Below are 24,038 nucleotides of genomic sequence, written 5' to 3'. Positions count from 1 at the left end.
CATGATGCACCTGTCCTGTCGGTGCACCTGCGAAAGTCGAACGTGTGCCACGCGCGCATCCACACAGCAGAGGGCAGGCTCAGAGGACCATCATCAGTTTAGCTGCTACTTTCCAGTTTCACAGCAGGCGACAACAATACTAAACTGGTGAGTTCTTGTTCACAAACTGTCGTTTAACTTAACGCAAACTTTATTATTTGTTAACGTTTCAATTTCCAAGCTGCAGTTAGCGTTTAAGAAATAGCCTAATTTTGGGGTTCTGCTAAGTCAGGGGCCTCGCGCCTGTTGGAACCGGTTGGAACGCCCGGGTCCTTTCAAATTTGGACGTTGATAAATTGGCAAATGTTTTACCTTTTCTATTTTCATCGTAGTAATAAAGAGAGAAGTTGTTTTAACAGCATTTAGTGTGGTTTTCTCCGCGTCCAATTGTTTCGGGAAATTTGAAATCTTGTTATCGGCCATTTAAAAAGTATAGGCCTGTTCGAGTTTTTAACCGTTATGCCGAGCTCTTGCATCCACCGTACCTGTGTTGGAAACTAGCAGACATGAGTGATTATCAAGCGAAATTCTGTTTAAAAACTAGGCTATATCAGGCTACTCTTCTTGGCCAGGTTGTTCAATGATGACATAATTATCTATAGATTTTCAACGTGGAAAAATTAATGTTGGGTGTCAAATTAGATTACAAATACAGTAGGCCTGTGTGCTGATAAAACCATTATTAAATGTTTGAAATTCACATTAGTGAGCCAAACTGACTCAAAGTAGCATATGTGCTGGTATAACAATACAATTCACAAATCCCCAGAAATACAGTTACAGTGTGAATGCATTATTCGACAAAAGATGTAGCCTTTTTCTAAAGGTGTATGCAATTTGTGGCAGGCATGGATAACTCGGCATAACCACTTCTGTAGCGGTGTTCACTTGGACCAAACCTGTTTTTGTTAAGCCTCCACACACCTTGCTCTGACTGCATAGAAGCCAGTTAGGTGAGTTGTCTTGTTTTTTTCCTTTTTCTTTTTTTACACAGTTGTTCTGCATTGATTTGATAGCTTCATTATCTCCCAGGTTTTTTTTTCTACAGCTAACGTCCTCAGCGTGTCCCTCCTAATGCATTCTCATTTGGATAGCCTACCTTACAATCACAGAGCTAAGCTAAGACAATATGATCTGTGGAAAAACCCTGTATTTCCAGAATCTTCAGTCTCCGCTAACCGTCTGGATGAAACAATAGTCCGTCTGTCTGAAAATTAAGATTTTAAACCCGTATCTCAAACTTCCTCATATGATCCAGGTAGCTGGAAACAAATCTTTTTACTTTCCCTTCTTTTTGTAAAAAAACATTTGTAACATCGAAATACCAATACAGTTGCTGTGTTTGTTGATTTTGGTTCCAAATTGAGCAGGTATGCTATTAGGGATGCATGTGACTATCGGTTAAACGTTTAAACTTCCACTGCCTCACTATTCGGCACCAGAAATACTAGTCTGCTAGTAATGTATTGCCCATCACTTGAACTTGAACATAAAATGTGTGAGAATGAACGTGTGTGTAGGCCTATAGGTGTGGAGAGTGATAAAAAGGTGATGGCACAAAGCAAAACAAAAAGGTTTCTTGACCTCTGCCCAGCTGTGATAACTCTCATTCATTATTCCTCCCCAAGGTTGTTATCTGTATGTTTGCGGTTTGCCTGATATTTTATATTGTGTAGTTTTAAGCAATGAGGGGCTTTGTCTGTGAGAACCTGACATTCCTTCAAACTTTAAGCTGTCAATGTTCAGGGTTAAAACATCAAGTTTACAGCAACACTGCTAGTACTGCGCCATGCGGTGAGGTAAAGCCCCAAACCCACCCAACCGAACCCTGAAAGACACCCTCAAACCACTACAGCGCTACCTCTGGACTGGAGTGAAATACATCAGCATCTCCTATTGATGGCCAAAGCAGTCAGTGGTTCACGTGGTGCTGAACCGTGGAGGGGTTATCCACACAGATCATGGATCAAATATGATCCCTTGCACCATTAGTAGGAATGTATGTCGCTTGTTTTTGCTGCAGGAAGCTAGAGAGCATAAAGCATCTACATATATTGTACAAGACTGCACCCAAAACTGTACCGTTGGCATGTAAACACTGTATTGAAACAGTCACTTGTGAGCAAAGCTCCTGTGCATGTTGCCCCGGCACATTCCTAGAAGGAGGGAGGGGGTGGAAGATGTCGGATAGGAGAGAGATGCAGAGAACCAGTCCGTTCAGGTCTTGGCACTTGCTGTAGAAGACATTGCATAGACGTGAGTGTGATGGAACTGATTGTTCTGGACATAATATTTCTCTTAAATCACATGCCATGATCGTCAGCATTTGATTGACTTTAGTCACCTTGTCCCCACGGTCCCCATAGCTTCTGTGATTACTGACTCACAAGATGTCTTAGCTGCCCAGGTTCTTTTACCAGACAAATTCACCCCGTTGGAGATTATCTCATAGACAGAATGTATTCATGCAAATGGAAATATTAAAAAAACAAATTGTGGCAGAATAAATACATCTGTAGATCTTGAGTTTCTGTGTGCTGTGTTGGATGCGTATTGTTGTCTATAACTTTTTGTGAGGACAACTGTAAACCTGGACTTTATTACCCCTGGTTTCCAATAGCCTGTTTTGGAAGCAGCCATTATTTGTGCAGGGCAACCATGACCCTGCCAAGACCGGCTTTTATTTGAAAATAAACGGGATAATGCAATCATAAATCACAATTATTTTTAGGGCATTTGAAATGTCATAATTGTGACAGCCCTATTCCAGAGTCGGGTTGTATGCAAATGTTTAAGACTAAAGGGTTTGAAGCTGACAATCTTGTTTGCAACTTTGCACGAGTTCCCAGAATTTAAAGACAACATTCTACAACTGACAGTTGACCTCATTTCCTGCTTGAGGCTGGTTGAAGGCCTTTGTGCTGTGCCATGCTGTATCCCTGTATCTCTTGTAACTGGTCAGACCACATACTTCTCATAATTGTTCTGGGTTATGACACGAGAGGAGTTATTGTTAAGATTTGTCCCTGTGGATGGACAGTTATATTATTGTTCATGACTGATAGCCTGTTACATTAAGCCATTTGAAATAGAAAAATCTCAGCTTTCCAAATGATATGCCACATGATAAACTAGTTGTGTATTATAAAAATACCATTTGTTTGACGTTAAGTCAACTAAATTGTTACCTGTCCATTTAATAACTTTATCAGGAAAAAGTATTTTGAACTTGTGAAATATAAATGGTAAGTGTGACTGATTTGAATAAGCATCAAAGGTGGAGTCAGCGATTCTGGCGAAGGCCTGTTCATATCAGTGAATATCTCCTCACGATCCGCTACCTTTCTGTACTGTGTCTGCTGAAAAAAAACACTAGTGTTGTTACACAGCTTAGGCTCTGTAGAGTGGTTTGTAAACAAAGGGTTTGTTAAAAAAGGGGGCCCACCATATTAGCAACATGCCAATTTAGAGACCCTAGGCTGCGTATTAACACTGGATGTTTTTTCAGCTCACAGACAGGAAGTAGTCGTGGTTTTGGCAAAAAGTGATTTGGAGAACAGCGTTCTCCAGAATGACTGATTCCACTAAGTTTTGGGTAAGCTAGTTTGCCTTACATTGTTCTTCCTGCAGACAGATGCATTGCGTTCTAAAAAAATATAAGATAATAAATAAACAAGTATTCAATCGTTCCTCGAGGAATTAATGCAATCCCTTGATTTTGGAATACAATAATCGTGCCCACCCCAGTAGACTATAACGAGAAGCTTTTCTTAAAGAATTGCAAGATTTTAGGTTTGGGAGCTCAACCCATGTAGGGTCTAAGCAGACCGATAGCCAGTGTGGTTGTTCTATCCTCTCCTCTCGCTCCTGTCCTCCTCTCACCTATCTCCATACTTTCCTCCTGACTCACCTGTACTACCTGTCTTCTTATCTCAGTATGGAATACGTAATCAGCCGTATCGAGAATGAAATCGAATAACTTCTGCTAGGCTCTTTTTTTTTAATATAATTTTGACATCTTACACTTTATTAGACAGATTTGAAGAGACAGAGTTGAAATGGGACAAAGAGGGTAGGCCATGCAGAAAACTGACCACGGGTCAGATTTGAACCCAGGTCTGCTGCTAGGCCTGAGCTACTAGGTGGATGCTCTTACCACTACACCACGAGCCAGGCATTTTCACATTCACATACAGAACGTGTCATAGACCAGGCATCTACCGGCCGTTACACCCACAATGACTTTGGGGAGATTTGCATAGAGCAGCAATGCTAATAAATCAGAAGTTACTAAATAGGAGGAAACCCTTTATCTTGAATATCATTGGTTAATGGCAACTAACAGTATCGCTTCGGTTGATCAATGTTATTCTGAGCACATTTGGTTCTGTTTTTCTCTGAACTGCAGCAGATGTAGCAGTTTGTGTGTAATTTGTGTTCCATATGATTTTCATTTTTATTAATCAGTTTCACATAATTATTGTACATGTTAAAGTGGAGCAATGAACGCTTCAAATAAGGAGATTTCCTGTACAGAAATTAAAAAATGTGACGGTCAATCCATCAAATATGTTCGTCATACGGGAGCACATCACACAGCCTTATAAGGCTAGGTGTCAACAAATACATCCTCACTTTGTCTTAAGAATGTTTTGTACTGAAAGACTGTAGCCATCATCACCAAGAGATGTAATCACTGTAGTTCAAAGCATGCAGAGAATGTTCTGGCCTCTTTGCACTTCTGCTGTTGACTAGTGGGTAATTACAATCAAACACAATAACACAGTCAACAACAATACAAGTAGATACATGTAATCTATCACTGCAACTGCAGGTCATAGTGTGTTGGGGTGGTTCTCATTTAAAAGTAATGTTTCGATTTGATGACTATAGTTTGATGACGATGTGTCTTCTTTGAAATGGAATGTTCCTACTGTGATTTAAAAAAAATAATGTTATTGCATGTCTGTCCAGGGAGTATGTTACCCTCCTGTGTAGTTAGAGAGAGTGTATTTATGATGCACAGATTGTAAGACCCCTAGAAGCAAATTTGATTTTAATATTGGGCTGTATGAATAAGTGACCTAATTTATTTTATTTCCTTTTTTACTAGTTGCTACCGTTTGCCTTTTTGTAGGGCAAAGTTGACTATTGAAACCAACTTGGGTGCTCATGTTCCTGAAGTACGTCTGCTGAGAACAAATGTTTGTGAGATGTTGTCATGTTGGCGAAGACAGAGCTGGTAGGCCTGTTGAGTCAGGTAGAGACTGTTGCTTTGCTCGAGCCCCACCCAGAAACCTGCTGTCTTTGACATGCACCAGTTTGACCAACACAGCGGCAGTCAGGTGTGGCATTGCTCTCAGTGGAACACACAGGACAGGACATTTTGATGCACAACCATTGTTGGGAGTCTAATCTTTTTGCTGGGAGGTTTTTCTCATGAACTTTGATTGTTTTTATTTTTATTTTGTCAGCAATTATTCCAGAGGGAAAATTGAAGAGATTGCATGACTACTGGGGGAGCCGCCTGTTAGACATCAGGCCAACACAGGTGTGTCTCATTTGTTTTTTGCAACTTAAGCTGGTTTCTATTGATATTAAAGGGATTTTTGATGTGTGGTTGTATGAGGTACTTTTGCATAGTTGGTCTGTTACCTTTATGGAGAGGGCGATTGTACCGTTGCATAGGCATCCTATTTCTGCGCCATCTCATGCTGATGCAGTGCAGCATATCAGTCCACGAATAAGCAGTGAAAAAGTCCTACATTTAGTGAACAATTAAACTAATATTAATTGTTTGGGGAAAGCATTTATATACCCTGTGGTGAGAAAAAAAAACGTTTTAAGATGGCCCCCTCTGCAACAGTACATGCAGACTTCTGCTACAGCCACGTCTCCCCAAAACTCCATACAATGACTGCGCTGACTGCCATTTCCATAAAGATACAGACTAACTATGCATAAATACCTTATACAACACCACGCCAATACTGAACTATCCCTTTTTAAATGTTGCCTTCCATTGCCTCAGTATGATTGAACATACTTTAATTTGCTACTTTGTTGCAGTTCTACTTATTTATAATTGTGCATTTTTTAATTTCCTTCACGTATATGATATAGGTTGATATGTATAAAATTTGATATTATATAGATAAAAGCCTGTATTATATTTACATTTCAACACACCATGTGGTAATGGCTATCAGCCTCTGGAAGCTTTCAACTGGAATTTCAACATTGAACACTTCCTGTTCCTGACTGTTTTCACCTGCTAATTAGGGAAATGGAATGCCAGCATTTGGGCAGGGGTGTGTGTTTTGTTGAGTTCCAAAGGAGCAGAAGACGGATATAACGGTTGGTTGATATTTTGATAATTTTTTAAAAAATCATCCACAAATCATCCACGTATTGATAATTCAACTGGAGTTTTGTTTTAGTTTCTCAGCTAACACTACATTTAACAAGATTACATTGAACTTATCACGATCACATTACATTTAAAAAAAAATACTAATATTAACTGAACACTGAACAGCGCTTGAACACATCACAATGTAACTCAATTCAACCTATCATATACGCTCCAAAAAGGAAATGAACAAAATCACTGCATGTCATTTCCTTGTAAAGTATTTTAAGCTGCATTTATATTCAAGTTGCTATACAAAATGAAGCAACAGTGGCGTTTTAGGGTTGACCAACTTGTTTGCCTTCACTGTCTTTTATTTTTAATGATCTATTCCAAGAAGAGGCTGTCACGTGATGCATAGCGACTATGAGCTTATTGTCTAAATAGCGTTGTTCCTTATTTGACAAATGAGGCCGCCATCATTTACAGGAGTTCATAGCATCTTTAAACACTTTGATGCTGCTGCTGGACGCGGTCGCACACTCTTAACTAGTTTAAGTTTCTTTATTGTCGATTCACACTTGGTAAGTCACACAAGGGAAAACATCTCTAATACACCACACCAGTGTTTCCCCTAGAATTTTTTTTAGGCCCGGTGGTAAAAGCTGATAAAGAGTATGCGTGCGTACAAAATTTCTAATAGAAATTGACCAAAACTAACCGTATTATGGATGAGCCTCTTTTGACAGCCCGCTACAAATTAGGGCATAGGGTTATGCCTTCACATTCGGTACGTTTGTACATTTTGTTTCCCTCCGGATTTTTTGAGACTGCTGGGGGAGAATGGACCTTCTAGTGGGGTCTTGCAAAATAAGCCAAATTTCGTATTCTGACCATTATATTTCATGTAGCCTAGTTCTCAATTTAAAACATAAAAATAAAGTAGCATTGGAAAATACCAAAAAATAAAGCTTGTAGGGCTACAATAGCCTGCTGTTTTCAAGATAACTTGCTGCGCTGTCTCAGCTGTTGATACAGATTGGTTGCCACTGCGACGTAGCGACTTTAACTTTCTAAGTTTTGCTCAGCACTTTTTCCTGTTCAACTCCCTGTTACTGAGTCCTAAATATCTCCAGTGTAATGTCTGCTGGCTAGTCATGTTCCTGCCATATAAAGGAAGGTTTTTTTCTCGTCCCTGTTTGACATGTGCAACATCGCATTTATTTATTTTTGGCAGCTGTTGGCCTGGCGGGGGGTCCCGTTGGCCTGGCGGCACCGCCAGGCCTGTATAATGGTAGGGGGAACACTGCACACGCATGCAATTCTCCAGAGGTAGTCCTTGCGCAGGGTCAGCCATAGTGTGGAGCCCCTGGAGCAGTTTAAGGGTTAAGTGCCTTGCTCAAGGACACACTGGTAGAGATGGTGGGCAGTGTTTCCCCCAGAAAATGTCTTTGTCAAGGTGGTCACTGCCCCGTGTCAGGGGAGGCGCGGCGCAACGCGCCGCGGCGAAAATTTTAGGGGTATTTTGCTCAAAGATGCCAATGCGCCGTAAAGAAATAAAACAGACACTGACCTTACAGTTGTGCAATTTTGTTTGCTATGTGCAGGTACAAATTATGTGTAAACGTGCAGACAGTACAAAGCACAATTAAAGAAAACTTCTACTGTTTTGGTGCAATACTATACAGACACACTAAATACAAATAATGGACCATACATTCAGAGCCGGCCCAAGCCTTCAGTCCAATGTTAGCGCTGCTGAAACTATAGATCTTTGCTAAATATTATTCACACACCCAGTGTTTTCCGCTAGTGCCTCCACTGTGCAGCTGTGTGAAAATGTTAGACAGCCGAGATTCCGACCTTCCTAGGGGGGTCCGGGGGTATGCCCCCCCGGGAGATTTTTTTTAACCTTTTTAAAGTGAAATGCATGAATCTGGTGCACTTTGAGAGAAAAATTAAGAGGCTGAATCTGAGAAATTTTGTGTGAACAAATAATTTGGATACACTGGTCAGATGAATTAGAAGCTATTGAAGGACACATGGATTTTCCATACAAATATTAATATAAAATCAAATATTATGGAGGGTCCTCTGGGTTGGGCTTGAAGCTCTTTTTCTTTAACGGGACATATTGCTCTGTAATATAATGAATGCATTTAAATTCAGTGAGAGGAACGAAGCAGAAGAACTCTGTTGTCCAGCTACTGTATCTTTTTTTCCACAGACGAGGCTGAAATAGGCTATAGACTATACACAGTGCATGGGCAACTGAGGGCAGCCCCATTTCCAATTGTTTTTAAATAAACTCAATACACACTGTGCATGGATGTGAACGTGACATGATCCGATTCGGATTACCTCCCAGATGAACTGATTACATTTTTAGGCTATTAATTATCTAGACCAAAAAATTGTATTCTTTTTTTTTTGTATGTTAACTCACATTTGCATAATATGATGTTAATATCAAACACAGAAACAAAAAAAAATAAAAATAAAAATGTTTTTTTTTTTTTTTGAGGGGGCCCCCCTGGCGGTCGGGGGCCCTAAGCGACCGCTTAGTTCGCTTATGCCTCGGGCCGGCTCTGACTCTCATGCATTCATCAAACTTTTCTCTGCGCTGTCCTAGCTGATAGAAAGGTTGTGTTGCCACAGTGATGTGGAGTCTTAAACTATTCTAGCTTTGCAGAGCACTTCTTTCTGTTCAGCTAAATATCCCCATAGAACTGCACTGCGTTTATTATCGCCACCAGTTAAATCTCGGTTTGCTTCTGCTCGTTTAACTCTCCCGCGTGCATGCCGTAGTCGCACGCGGTGCGGTACGGTCGCGCGCGCAAAGCCGCAGACACAGAGCAGCTGATAGAGAAACGCTTGGAGACACATGCTTTTTACCGCAAATCGCGGCCTTTCGCGCAGTTATGACCATGCACAACACACACATCGCGCTTGCTATTACATTAATTGTGCAGCACGAAAAAAAAAAAAAAATAATTAAATTAAATTTTTTTTTTTTTTTTTTTTTTTTTTTGGGGGGGTCGGTTGGTAGTCAAGGCGGGAGGCTGGCGTTGCTAAGGCGGCCGCCTTAGCTATAAAGCGCTGGGGGAAACACTGGTGGGCATTGGGCACCGTACATGTAATACGGTGCTACGATCTTGTGCAGGGGAGCAAACCAGCGACCTCATGGACACTGGTTGCCCAGATGGAGGTAAACCAATCGACCGGCCAGCTGATTGGCCTATTTTGCCAATCTCCTCTGCTGACCAGTAGGGGTGTAATCATTTATTGATTTTATTTATTTAACTTTTATTTATTCTCGAGAGACCAATTGAGGGGTGACCCTCATTTTCAATGACGTCGAGTTCAAACAAATTCAAAGGAAAAACAACAATACATAAACAATATTCAACGCAAATACATCAAATACACAACAACAGGTGAAGAGAAAAACAATTGAAACATTTACACAGTGGTGAAGATTAAGTGCCAGCAATTAAAATTAAATGGGTGAAAGTACAATATAGCCTAATTAAAACAGTTACAGGTAGAGTTTGGCAGATTTAAGATAGTTTGTTTAAATTGGTTTACACTAGGGCTGTCAAGCGATTAAAAAAATTAATCTAATTAATTACAGGCTATGTGATTAATTAATCTAAATTAATCGCATACTTATATGACACTTTTATACCTGTTTGTAAACAGCTGTATAGCCTACTACAGTTTGTTTCTCTGTCTCTCTCTCTCCCTCTCGCGCGCTCGCTCTCCGTCTCTCGTAACTTCTGTCTCCTCCCCTCAGCCAGCTTTATACATGAACTAGCGCCAAATTTTCTCAAAAAAACAAGCAGACAAAATTACGACTTTCCATCTCCCACAACAGACAGCGCTGCACTGCCACCATTTCGTAGCCTACTCATAGGCAAAAATATTGACACACACACACACACGGGGCGGGTGCTAGACAGCTAGCAAACAAAATTGGAGGAAGATTGAGAGATAGGCCTACTGTTTTGAACCTAGCCTACATTGTTGCACCCACTAAATCAATAAAGCACGGACACTGCGGAGAATTAAGTAAGATGTCTTCCTACCTTCATGCATCCCATGGTCGCCCCACAATGATCTCTACAGTGTTTATAAATAAAGGGTGGATGAATGAATTGAATGATTTATCAGCGCACTCTTTTTGTTGCCTTCCACAGAGCCGTGTTCTTTGCCATGAGAGACACCCTGACCTGAAGGTCAATTCACGCAATGCATCGCTATCCTCCCCCCACCTTTGGAATGGACCCCCAGGTTGTCCCGCCCCCATTCAACAGCAGCCAATCAATGATCAGTGCCCTTGACAAATCCCCAGCCAGCACATTCAAACCGGGTCATGCACGGAGCGGCAGCAGTGGTTCCTCTAAATATTCCAAACAGGTAACTAAAACCACAGGTACAGAATCTAACTGTACCTTGTTGTTTTTACATTGATAAAAACTGTTAAGTTGAAGTTAATACTGAAATCTTCTTGCTTGTGTTATGCTGTATTTTTATTTCGTACCAGTCTAGTTACTAACGGATTAACTTTGTAATGTTTCAGTTCTATCTATTTTAATCATGCATCTTGGCATGCACATTTCTTACATTTTTACAAAAATATATTAGAAATATGATTTTTTTTTTTTTAAATAGTTGGTGGTAAATCAAATTGATAACATATTAAGTTCATTATTGTCATAAAATTTTGTAATGATGATAGTGTGTCCCTCTGTGTCAGTCTCGTGACTGGGAAGTGATGGATGACATGCACACCGTGGAGGTAGGTCCAGCTCCAGGCTCCACTCTGGACCTCACCATCCCCGGCATCTGTGAAGGCTTCCTGATGAAGAGGAGGAAGTACCCGCTCAAAGGCTGGCACAAGGTTAGCACACACAGCAACTTTTTTTTTACACAGGTTTCCAATGTTATTATCTAAAGAAACTATAGCCCCTTTTACACAGAGATTGCGGCATATTGACGGAACAACATCACTCCAAAATGCCGGCTTTGCTTGCTTCTGTGTTATTTACACAGAACCAAGCAACGCCGGCCTGCTGGCGCATCAGTAGCCCCTTTTACACAGCGTCCGGAATGAAAGAGGTGCTTGTAAACAGCGTCAGGTGTGACGTAAACATTTAGCGCCGCGCCGGTCAGCTGCTTTACAACAACAACACTGGCAGGTGAATTGAGAGCAGAAGTGCTGGAGCTTGCAGTAAGAGGGCCGTATTTTACTGTCCCCACGATGTGCCAGTTGATCTCGCTACGCGCTGAGTCCAACATCACTGGGACTGTTAACCAAACTGACAAAATCAATCCGCTTCACCTCTTCACGTCTTGAGTTGTGTTAGCAAAACAGTAGCTCTGTGGCTAACAGCTGAGCCGGAGCCTTCAGTCAGCTGAAGCAGACAGTCTAGCGGGGCGAGCAGACTATTCCCCCGTTACTAGGTCGTATCCTTGGTCGTTCCTATTTACTGGCGTACTACTGGCCGCAGCTTGACAGTAACCGTTGCTACTGAGTGAGTTCCGACCGTGTAGCGGACTGTTTTTGGCTGTTAAAACAACATGTTGCTTCAATGAATTGCTTTATTTTTTGTAGTAGCCATGTAATAAACTGGATAATGTATAGCGAACGGGTCACTTGCTAAAAATAAAGACCGACAGCTTGACCCGTTCGCTATACTTTATCCCTTACTTAGCCTAGCCTAGCTTTCCCATTGTACAACTTCTCCTGGGCAGAAATAGACTCATACACTCTGCAAAATTAAGCGCGGGGTTTGGATTGAGCAACGGATCAGCTAGATTATACGCCGTTCCTTTTTATTTGGTGATTTTTACGGGACATCAGGCCGCCGTGATTAATGTTAAACACACGTCCTTCAACTGCTAACATGGTCGCATGTTTAGAACGTAGGCTATGGAACGTCAAACGCCCCCCTGTTCCGCAACAACAAGCTGGAGCATTTAAACAGAGAGGCGGAACTGATTGTGTCGGGAGTCTTACTACCCCCCGAGGTAGTAAAATTCCCGGAACAATCTCTCGCACCTTTCTTCCCTCGTTCCGCAACTGTCGCATTTAAACAGCAGGGCGGAGGGCCGAAAGGCCGGCATATTCCCGGCTTTCACTGGCTGTGTAAAAGGGGCTTATATTATATATTTTTTCCCACTGGATTATTGTTTCTTTCTAACCCTTACCTGTGATTGGTCCTTTTCAGAGATACTTCTTGTTAGAGAAAGGGAATCTCAAGTACTCAAAAATGCAGCATGATGTAAGTAACAGAGCGAGCTGCCATGTTTATTCAGTTGACTCCAGTGTGTGCTACACAGCCCATTTGAAATGTACTCGATGGCTGAGAAACTATTAAAAATGTGCCTTGTTTTAGATTCAGAAGGGTAAGCTCCATGGCTCTCTGGACGTCAGCCTGGCTGTCATGTCCATAAACAAGAAGTCCAAACGCATAGATCTAGATGCTGGAGACAACCTCTACCACCTCAAGGTAACTACACAACACAGTTGACAAAAAATGGATTAACAACACGGACACCTTCAGTAAGATCTAGTTTACAAACATACATGTGAATATTTAGCTCTCTACTTTCTCCTCTGTTAGGCAAAGAGCCATGAGATCTTCTACATCTGGTTGACCAAGCTGTGTGCCCACCGTGTATTCAGGAAGAATGAGGCGTTGAGTGTCCACCATGGAGTCCTTCATGCCTTGTCCATGGGCCCCAGCACCCTGCCAGCCATAGCCTCTATGGCCCAGAACAGAGCAACGGTCAGTGTGTGTTGATGCAACACATTTTATCATGCAATTGTTGTTCAATTATCATTATGAAAATTGCGCCCGAGTGTGTTTCTATGGTAACAATGAAGCACTTAGAACTGTGGAAGGTTGTTTAATGTGTTTGGGCATCAGCACTATTCTGATTTTAAATTTTTACCAACAGTATGTTGAAAACCTCTCAAACTAACTTTGTGTGCCAACTGTGGACATAATAATCAAACTCTTGTCATGTGGGGGTCCAGCCTCCTCACTATGCCAGCTCAGCATCAATGTACCAACAAGAGATGGCCAACCCTGCCCCTGGTGTGGCCACCAACCCAGGGGTGACCAGGAAGGTGTCCGCCTGGCTGCAGCAGACCAAAGACATCGACGCAACCTCCAATGGTCAGAATCACACACTGCAGCATGGGTTTACAGTCATACTCCATCATATTGAACAGTGACAGAATGCATTCATAAAATGAACAAAGAGAAAATTAAAATGCGTTGATGTGATCTTCACTGTTTTGGACTGTAAACGGATACAAAACCTTTCCATATGTATTTTCTTGTCTTGTATTTGACAGACCTGGCTCGCTGTCAGGCAGAGCTCGGTGAACTGGCCCAGCTCATTCAGCGACTCCATTGGCTGGAAGGAGGCCTGCCTATCACCAAAACAGACCTGGAGATGAGAATCAGCATGCAGGTGACTGCAGCTGTTAATGTCAGGAAGAGGAACAGTGGGCTCAGATCACTTGTATTGTGTTTCATCCAAACAGAGTCATTTCACCTGATGTATGGATTACACACAAATGGTATGTTGTATTCAAAAAGAAACTGTAATCATGTTGGTCTCTGTTTTAGAATATCTCCCTGGAGAAACCCAAGAGACCCAAGATTGCGAAAGTAATTGGTCACTCCAGGACTTTGTCCCGTGTTGAAGCCATGGGGGGAATGGTAAGACTGACTTTAACCATGTATGCAGTTCATCCTCATTCTTAACATCCTCTGTTCAATGTGTTAAGGTTGGAGTCAACTCTGGAGATTGTCTCCTCACAATCTGCTACCTGTCAGTAGTAGATTGTGAGATAATTACTGATTTTGACATTCTCTACATTTCTCAAATGTCTTCCTGCTATCTGCATTGCCTCTTGTCTTGTCTAGTTCACCTCCAGCCACCTGAGCACCAGTAACTCTGCCCCCGGGGCGTCAGTCCAGTCCATCCCTGACTACGTCTACTCCCAGCTGTCCAACCCCCAGGTCACCTCCCCTGAAGCCAAGAAGCTTCACCAGGACATTTGCACCGCGTCTCAGAGGGGTAAGATCCTTTCGCTACATTCCTACATTTCTCTCTATAGCTTTCATTGTGCTGGTTTGGAATGACATAAATGCAGTGTCTATTTTCTAGAACAGGCTCGGGATCAGTGCTCAAAATATTTCTGAAATAATTGAAAGTTGAAAATTTAAAGAATAAAAAAATCTGTATTAATAACAACTTTCCCAAATTATATTCCGTTAAACTGAGTTGTTTCAAGTTGGCTCTTTATGTTGCGATTACTTTTAGATTAACATCAGTCAGTGTGTTTTACTTGATATTTTAAAAACTAGGATCAATTTTGGAAGTGAAAAATGAAGGAGGCAAACATTGTTTCCTAATTTGATCAAATAAGTCTTTGTAATGAATGAAGTGTGTGTATCTTGTGCTGCAGTTCATGCTTCTCTCAAGTCGGTTCATGACGTTTTGACTATGGAGAGAGAGAGACTGAGGCAGTCCTGGACCAACCCTGAACTTCGACAGAACACTTCCCAGAAGCTAGCTTCACTCTGCAGCACACTGTCTGAGGTAATACACGTACACATGCGCACACTACACGCACACGCTCACTATGAGCCAAGCTGGGCTACTTAAAAGCAAAACTCACTTACACTCACTTTTTCTCACAAAGTTAAAACACTGAGTATAGGCATATTACCTGCCTGTATCTGCCTGTGAAAAGACAAAGAAGCCAAGCCCTCACTGTCTGTTGGTGCGGTGCTATGTGAAACTGTTGAGCCGGTTTGGGTTGTTTCTGAACCTAAAAGACACGAGTGTTCACAGGCGCGTCCTGAAGAAACACACCTCAAGGCTTTCTCTGTCTATTTCCACACACACACACTTACACACACACAAACTGAAACTCAGCTGTCTTGTCAATGGAGGGGATCTTGAATTCCTGCTGTCAAACTGACGGCCTCAGTAGCTTTCCTGCTTTGTGTTTGGCGTGAGGGTTCTTCTTAGCTCCCTGCTTGTGTCTCTGTCCATGCTGCATGTCACTGTCTTTGGACCCTATGGGATAGCAGTTTTAGGGAAACCTGGCTTTTATATTGTTGTTGGTTGCCTGGCAGCCGGCTGTCACCCTGCATTCTTCTCACTGAGCAACACACACTAAAGTCAACAAGTTCATTCCTGCTCTTGTCTGTATGGACATCAGAGCAGGAATGAAGAACTCGTATTCATGAACCACAGCTGTTGATTGGGCGCTTTTCCACCAATGTTCCTGGTTAAGATCAGTTTATCAGAATATCGCAACCTCACACTTTATGAAGTCAAACAGCCCTAATTAACACTTGTTGGCGAAGGCAATTTAACATTCCTTAACATTTGAAGAGGTAGCACTACAGCCAAAATACCTTATTAATCTATTTAAATACACTAATAGATGAGCTGTAGACCTCAACAAAGGTGCAATGCTTTGATCTGTGTGCATGCTCTGGCGACTGCATTACATTCTTCCCATTTAAATGTGCTCTTGTGTTTCCTCTTCATGGCTGGTGTGGGTCTTGTGCATGTCCCTGCATGTGTGTTCAGTTTGACATACAGTCACATCTGACCAAAGTCCACTCGCTTTCCCTGTCCTCTGACTCTACTGAGGAATCCTTCTGCACCGTCCTACCTGAACAGGTGTGTAACGCCGCGGGTGTGAAAACCCCTTTTTCTATTGTGCATGTCAAGTTCATCATCTCACGCTACTTTATTTGCATTAATTGTCATCCTTCAACTCACAGTTGTGGAAAATAATCTTGACCTAAGTCTCCTAGAGGCTTTCATAACTATTGGACCATATGAAAATTTTATTTCACATTTATCCTGACCAAAATCATTGTGACTCATGATGATATCACAAAAATATACTTAAAACTCTTAAAAATGACTTGAAGACATGTGTTCTACAGAACACATTCTAATGAATTCTATCTCAGAACATTGAAAATAAATCTTCTGAGTGTACTGGCGTCTTGCTCTCTGGATGCTGTGTGCAGGTTTTTCCTAGCTATCCCCCGTTCTGTAGGCTGCAGCTCTTGCTCTCAGCAGGGAGCGGACCTCCCCGTCATCCATGGTTTCTGGTTGGGACTAGGGCTGTGTCAAAAAATCGAAATATCGCGATACTTAGTTTCCCGATATCAGTATCGATTTTTATATCAAAATATCGATTTTTTTTTAAATACATTTTTTTATGATTTTTTTTTTTGCTTTTTAAGGCTTTATTGACAGTGCAGAGATACAGATATGAAATGGGGCAGAGAGGGAATAGAATGCAGAGAACAATCACGGGTCAGATTCAAACCCATGTCTGCTGTCAGGCCTGAGCCTCTAGGATACTGACTATTGAAGTTAGATCAGTTTTGTTTATAAAAATACTTAAGATTCACTGTGTCACAAAAGCACACTGATGTGTTTTCATTTTCATTGTGTCCTGTACAGTTAGTACAAGAGTGAATTGGATTTGTTATTTTGATGTTATGGCAGCTGCAGCAGTGTTTGATAATTTGCCAAAACAAAAAAAAAGGAAGAAAAATAGTAAAGGAAGTTGTGACTGAAATAGTTTTGACTTCATTTGTCTGTACAATTATCACTATATTGTGCTGTTATGTTTGACAAGGCAACTTGTTTATGGAATATCGCAATATATCGTGATATATCAAGATACGCAATACATCGTGATATATCGTATCGTGACCAGTGTATCATGATACGTATCGTATCGCGAAGTCCTTGACGATACCCAGCCCTAGTTGGGACGTACTGTTATCTTTGACTGTCACATCTTCAGTGCACGTGTTGATGTAGCCAATCAGAGTCTCTCTGTATTCCTGTCTAACTGAACAGTGGTGTCTGTTATGTTTTGGTGCCATTACTCCGTTAAAAACAAAAGCACAACAGTCTCATCTCCTGCTGTGCCCTCTGTAGTCTCAAGTAATCTATTTTGTTATCCAGCGAAGGCACATTTGTCAGGAAAATGGACTGCACATCCCGTCGATGGGGATAAGCCTTTAGCCTGACCTGGATGCCACTGCACTTGTACTAGTGTCCTCTGGCACACCAATTACGGCGCTTCCTCACGCCGGTGTCTGGTGCTGGCTGGGTCTCTCTGCCTGGTTCCCATAGCAGCCCGACTGACCGCAGCTCCTTCACTATAGTGCTTGCGTCGTCGAGGATAGGTGATATGCACATTTTTAGCAGAAATTGTCGGTGGAACTCATATCTAACATTACGAAAAACAGATTCCAAAACAATAGATAACCTCCTATTTAAAAAATAATAATACGAAATTGTTGTCAAGACTTCCATATTACGGGTACAGTATATAAGTGTGTTCTCCCCATACAAAAATTGTGTCATATTATTACATACATGCTTTTTTAATCTGCCCAAAAATATATTCTTTAACTCTTCAGAAGTGCTTTAGGCTTGATGATGACACATTTAAGAAATATTTAACGTTAAGCGAATAAAAGTAACTTAAGCATTTTTACCCTTTGACGGAGATGGGATTTCATATTCTTGTTCTACAGATGGGAACCTCATGTCCCTGTTGTGCTTTAGTTTGGAATCCATAGTGTTTCCGTACATCGGATTAAAGTTTGTGTGGATGGTAAAATGGGCAAACGGAGTCTTCAGTTGTGGCGACAGGTTTAAGATTTTGGAATGACTGACTGATAAGATTCAGGTTCTCCTTTTGTGTTGATTTTAAATAAATATAGAGAGCTAGAAAGCTTTTCAATTGACTAGTGAAAATAGTCACTATTTTCCCATTAATGGAAATTAACCTAAATCAACATTCTCGTCAGTACTGGTGATAAGATTGTATATCGTCCCATCCCTAATCACAACAAAGCACATCTTGGGTGTGTTGTTTCATGTGTGTCTGATACTCAATATGTCTGCATGCTAATGGTCTGGACATGACAATACATTATACAACCTGCTCATTTGAGAAATGTCAAAGTCTGAAGCCCGTATGTTTTTCTCCTGTGCCCCCCGTCACAGAGGACACCGGGCCGTCAGTGCCAGCGCGCGCCCTCAGTAGCAGAGTCCATGGCAGAGTACTTTGATGCCAATGAGGTGATAGTGTGCGAGAGCTCTTCAGAGGCTGAGGCTTCAGATGAGTCTGGTATGAGTGACATCACCACCACCAGCACCTCTGAGCCTGACGAGGGACACGGTGAGTGTTGGTCCACCCTCCACTGCTCAGCCAGCACTCCAACATGAATAGAGAGAATGACTTTCTCCTCTTTCCTCTTAGCCACTGCCACCGTCAACTACCGGGCCAGTCTGAACAATGCTCCCAACAGACCCAGCCCAGTGCCCACTAATACTGGTAACTCTAACTCTATTGTCTTCTCTCATTTATGTTGTGAATCAATACATTGACGTCTGTTGTGCACTGATGGTTCAAAAAGTCTGTGTCCTTCACTACTGATTTCAGACCAGAGATGGGACAGTGAAAGGACGGGCTCAGCAGTGAAAGCCCACAGCTTTCCATGTTTAACATTTCCGATAATTGTATCGATTTGTGTTTTGTGCAAAAGGCCGTCGCACTGTCCTCCCCGCTGAATCCAGAGAAAACAATCACGTCGGTATCATGTCCATCCTGTACAACAACATTGGCAAAGACCTTTCCAGAGTCACCATGCCCGTGGCTCTCAATGAGCCCCTGTGTCTGCTGCAGAGGGTCAGTGAAGAGCTGGAATACTCTGAGCTGCTGGACATCGCCAACACCATCGAGGATCCTTATGAGAGAATGGTGAGCAGGAGCTGACATGGATAGTCATGGTTCCCAAGTTAGGAAATGTACAACTAGTTTCCCAGACCTTGTAAAGTTTTTTGCTAGTTTTTAGGGATTTGTATGAACATACTTTAAACATGTCTTACGTTATGTGAGTTATTACCTTGAATTACTTTTGTGAGAAATGCGTGTTTGATAATGTAAGGGTTTAAGTTACAAATATTACGCATGGCCAGAGAAATGCAGTAAAGGTTTCATATGATTTGCAAAACAATCCTAAATGAGGATATTGAAATTGGGTCAAATTTCATGGAAAATTGATTGGGTAAAATGTGTGTGAACCGTGGATAGTTGAGATTGGTGGAGAGTTGGTACTAATGAAATGCATGTTTCCAGGTCTACGTGGCGGCGTTCTCCATCTCTGGATATGCATGGGCCACCTGGAGGTACGGCTGTAAACCCTTCAACCCGGTTCTGGGAGAAACATACGAGAACCACAGAGAAGACAGAGGCTTCTACTACCACAGCGAGCAGGTAACCAGCAGCAAACCATCATCTAAAGATCCTGGGCCCACCTCATCAGATCACTCTATAATGCTGCTGTATGTTGTGTGTGTGTGCTTCCAGGTCAGCCATCACCCTCCCGTCTCTGCCTGCCATGCAGACTCAGAAAACTTCACTTTCTGGCAAGGTATTTTGTGTGTTTGTTTTTGTAATAAGAGTAGTGCTGAATCCACCTGTACGGTACTGAGTTAACCTTAATGCTTTGTCTGTTCTCAGATCAGAGATGGAAGTTCAAGTTTTGGGGGAAGTCGGTGGAGATCATCTCTTCTGGACAAGTCAATCTTTCTCTGCCCAAGTGAGCAACTGCTTCACTTTCACAGCAGCAGTCACACATTGCAGCCAATAACAGCCATACAGTCATGCAATAGGATTCTAATGATATCAATTGTATTTGTGTGTATGTAGCTCCGGTGATCAGTATGAATGGAACAAGGCAGTGACATGTGTCCACAATGTGCTGAGTCAGCAGCGTTGGTTGGAGCACTATGGTGAGGTGGTCATCAAAAACAAAAACAGCAACGTCTGCACCTGCAAGATCACCTTTGTTAAGGTCAGGAGACGCACACACACACACACACACACTCTCTGATGTCCTCATTGAACCAGGCCAATGTTTGCAAATGTTACTGTTAGCTCAGTCAGAAGGGCAGATTAATGCACACAGACTTTTCTTATGTCAAACTCTCCTCACACTTTCCTTCCTGTATTCCAGTCTCGCTACTGGAGCTCAGACAACAGTAAGAACGAGGTGCAGGGTGTGGTTCTGGACGCAGCTGGAGAGGTGGTCCATCGCTTTGGGGGCCTGTGGCATGAGGGCATCTTCTGTGACACGCTGTCTACACCAAAGTGCATCTGGAAACCCAGTGAGTAGCATTCATCCAGTCTGACCACGGCAACAGGCTTTCAAAGGCCGGCAAACTGCACAGTAGACAGCCGTCCTATTCCTGTTGATGGACATTACAAAAAAAAATATCTTTGTGTTGGTCTAATATAGAGGTGAAATGTTGCTGCAGATTTTTTTTATGGGTCAACTGGGCCTAGTGTAGGTGCGCCCTTCGCCTACCTATAAGATTTCTTGCATGTTTCCACATTGTCTGATGTTCTAAATCCTTACATGCATGATGTCATTTCCCGTTTAGACGTGCAACCAGATGACTACGCCAAGTACTATGGCTTCTCTCGCTATGCCAGAGAACTGAATGAACTGATGCCTGGCATGGAGGAGGTCCTCCCGCCTACAGACACGCGCTTCAGACCAGACCAGAGGTACAAACAGCAGCTGTATCTATTGCAACACTTTTCACACATCTTTACTGTTGAGCAGCTGTTGTAATGTCTCTGTTGTATTGTGTCCACCAGGCTCCTGGAGGAGGGGAGGGAAGCAGATTCAGATAAAAAGAAGGATGAAGTGGAGGAGAAGCAGAGGGAGAGAAGGAAAGTGCTGGAAAAGAGAGGAGAGGAGCACATCCCCAGGTTCTTCAGGTGGGAAGCAACGCTTTTCAACAGTGGCCAAGGAAAATGGAACATTGCACAGTGTTCAAATTTGCCTCAGCCTTTTATCAACATGTCAACAGACAGATTTAAGAAGAACTTTTAGTCTTGAATATGATTTTGGTTCCAAAATTATATTCCATCAGTTTTTTGCCCCCTGCCTGTCCATCAATGTGAGGCGGGTCAATGCGTATAATTCAGGGCCCATTTAATAAAATCATAAAATGCAAATTTGACCAGAGCACAGTTTTACTGTAAGCGTTTACATTATCTACCCTGCCACATATAGAACATGCTAAAAGTAGCTACATGCTAACACATTGACACGCATCGCTGCTGAACCAAATCTCTTGTACGTCACTGAGCTACAGATCATTTCTCACAGTTGAACCTGTAAAGACAGACGTAAAACAAGAGTATGTTACCAGTGTAGTGAGTTAATGCATACATACTATTAAATTCTCCTTTTTGTAATCTCAGGAAATCTGTGGATGAGGCTGGCAGGGAAGTGTGGCTGAGCAATGGGACCTACTGGAAGCTCCGCAAAGAGCCCGGCTTTGCCAACACTGAGAACCTGGACCTGTGGTGCTGAATGCCTCCTATGAGTAAAGATGATTGATCCTACCCAATGACCTATGCATACATAGTAACTCAGAGGTCTGCTGCTACCATTACCAGGATGTAGAGGATGGCCTTGGGAAGCACATATGAACCTCTGGTTGGGTTATGGAGCCATGTAGAGGTGAGGTGCCCGTGGAACAAAAGAAGACTGATTTTTAGATGAAGACGGACATCTCTCCAGCCTTCGTCTACCTCTCACCCAAATGGAGACCTTGAATATAATTATTCACGGATACAGAAAGCAAATCTTAACTTGAAATCCAGTTTTTAAACTTTCCCTGCCCTTGAGAAAAGTGTGGGAAAGATCTGTCTGGCTTGAGGCGCCTCTCTGTATGTAATGCGTCTTACATTATATTTGTGGGTCAGAATAATTGTTTGTACTGTGTAAGTTTTAACATGTCTGTATGGATATTTTTAGTCAGGCTCATTTTAATGACATTGCGATGACTTCAGAGATGGTTAGAGAAGCCTGCTTTCTGCAGAGGGATCCAGAACATGTGGGGTGTATAACAGGTGAACTGGTGTTGTTTACTATCTTTCTCAATGGGTCTTGCTGCATGAACTGGGGTTGCTCCGTACATGTACTTTCTTATGTTTAATCGTGACACAAAGGTGATTGAATTGTCCTTATGTTGGTCCATCTAGCATCCTGTTAACTTTGCCATCTTCCTCTGTGGCCTGTATGAATTGTTGATGACCAAAATGAGCTGACAGATGAGGAATGCGTCTTTTAAAGCTTTGTGCACCCATTTGATGCAATGAAGTATTTTTTATTTTTTATCGATGTTTCAACGATTGATTTTACTGAGGAAAAGAGAATAATGTAAAAAGACAGTGAAATGTCTTTTCTTAATGCGTTAGTTTCAAATAAAAAGTTCCATAACCAACACTGTTTTGCCTACTTTTCAACTTCTGTTGACTCAGATTAGGTCAGCTTTTCATTTAGCAACATCAACTGCACCTTGTCTTAACCAGTTCATTGAGTTTTCACACTCATTTGAATGTTGCTGAAAGTATATGAACTGATGAATTCCTTTTTAAAGGGTTTTATGGTATAGATCGGCACCACTCATTCACCTTCAACACAAGTTAGTTTTGATTTAATGTTAAGCCTTTATTAATTAATTCTTATTCCAGAAATGATTTCTTGGAGCATTCACTCCGCTCTCCTGCTGATGTTGTAAGAGGTGAAGTAATCATGAGGTATTCAGGACAAGTGTGTGTATAAACTGACAAAGAGTGCCCCCTGCTGGTTGTGTTCAAATCCTCATTTAACAAAGCTAAAGCAATCAGTGAAGCTTATCAACACAACTGAACTATACAATAAAGGTAACTGCTAAACATAATGTAATAACCCAATATGTGTCTCACAATGCACAGTTCAAAGCTAGCTCAGTGTAGCTAGAATGTTGTTGTTTTTTGCTTGGTCAATAATATTAGATTTTAATTTTTTGCTTCATAAGGTTTGGCTTTCTTCCTTGAAACAATAACAGCAGACTGCAGGGAGTCAAAAAAATCCCTTTCAGTCTTTAAATATCTGCCCATAGTTTCTCCAGACGAGTCGGGATCTTGCTGCATTGTAAAACATGTCACTCCTTATGTTCTCAATTATTGCAATTTCTTTTTTTTTTTTAAATTCAGACCAAGTTATAAATATGAGTTTTTTATGACCAATCTCATAACTATGATAACATATTATGAGTTGTGTTGTATCTCACAATAACAAGCTACTAAGCTATAACTGAATTATGAGACATTATATAATAAGTTATGGAAGTGCTAATCATAAATATTAAATCATTATTACAGCATAAATCAAATGACAAATTAGGACACAATGTTCTCAACATTTTTGTGATACTATTTCAAAAAGTGTTAAACAATAAGCTTTCCTGTGAATATGACTAAATCATAAACATGAGATCCATTAATTATAAGAGTAAGTTTCTTATAAGTACTCAACATTTCAACTGAGAAGTGTGTCGTAAGTATGAAAACGCAAAATAACATTACAAGTAGTCCACCAATTTTTTTTCTCATTCATCTAATTTTATCTCATAATTAGGACACACTATCTCAAGTTTTATTTTTTGGGATACATAATGCAATTTCTTATAATGATGAGGAGTACCTCAGAGGGGG

The 24,038-nt window shown here is 41.5% G+C and overlaps 1 protein-coding gene across 4 annotated transcripts; it reads left to right on the top strand.

Annotated features, from left to right (window-relative positions):
* The first annotated feature begins 50 nt into the window (after positions 1–50).
* On the top strand, positions 51–22,777 carry LOC307263149 (oxysterol-binding protein-related protein 7-like). 4 transcript variants are annotated; one of them, XM_080044212.1, is made up of 24 exons: positions 51–147; positions 886–992; positions 10,591–10,810; positions 11,133–11,294; positions 12,625–12,678; positions 12,793–12,906; positions 13,021–13,185; positions 13,437–13,578; positions 13,761–13,879; positions 14,038–14,130; positions 14,338–14,491; positions 14,883–15,016; positions 16,022–16,114; positions 18,482–18,656; positions 18,738–18,812; positions 19,024–19,238; positions 19,617–19,754; positions 19,848–19,911; positions 20,001–20,079; positions 20,190–20,334; positions 20,497–20,647; positions 20,924–21,050; positions 21,144–21,266; positions 21,756–22,777. In XM_080044212.1, exons 3-24 carry the CDS (start codon positions 10,643–10,645, stop codon positions 21,865–21,867), a joined length of 2,802 nt encoding a protein of 933 aa, XP_079900338.1. In that variant the 5' UTR covers positions 51–147; positions 886–992; positions 10,591–10,642; the 3' UTR covers positions 21,868–22,777. The 4 variants fall into 4 exon arrangements, with proteins under 4 accessions (XP_079900338.1, XP_079900339.1, XP_079900337.1 ...); XM_080044213.1 differs by lacking the exons at positions 51–147; positions 886–992 and adding an exon at positions 5,366–5,590 and having other exon boundaries at positions 11,151–11,294; XM_080044211.1 differs by lacking the exons at positions 51–147; positions 886–992 and adding an exon at positions 5,366–5,590.
* The last annotated feature ends 1,261 nt before the right edge of the window (positions 22,778–24,038 follow it).

This window comes from Ammodytes marinus (assembly GCF_949987685.1).
Source record: "Ammodytes marinus genome assembly, chromosome: 16".
Lineage (NCBI taxonomy): Eukaryota > Metazoa > Chordata > Actinopteri > Uranoscopiformes > Ammodytidae > Ammodytes > Ammodytes marinus.
This window is presented reverse-complemented; position numbering and strand designations above follow the sequence as displayed.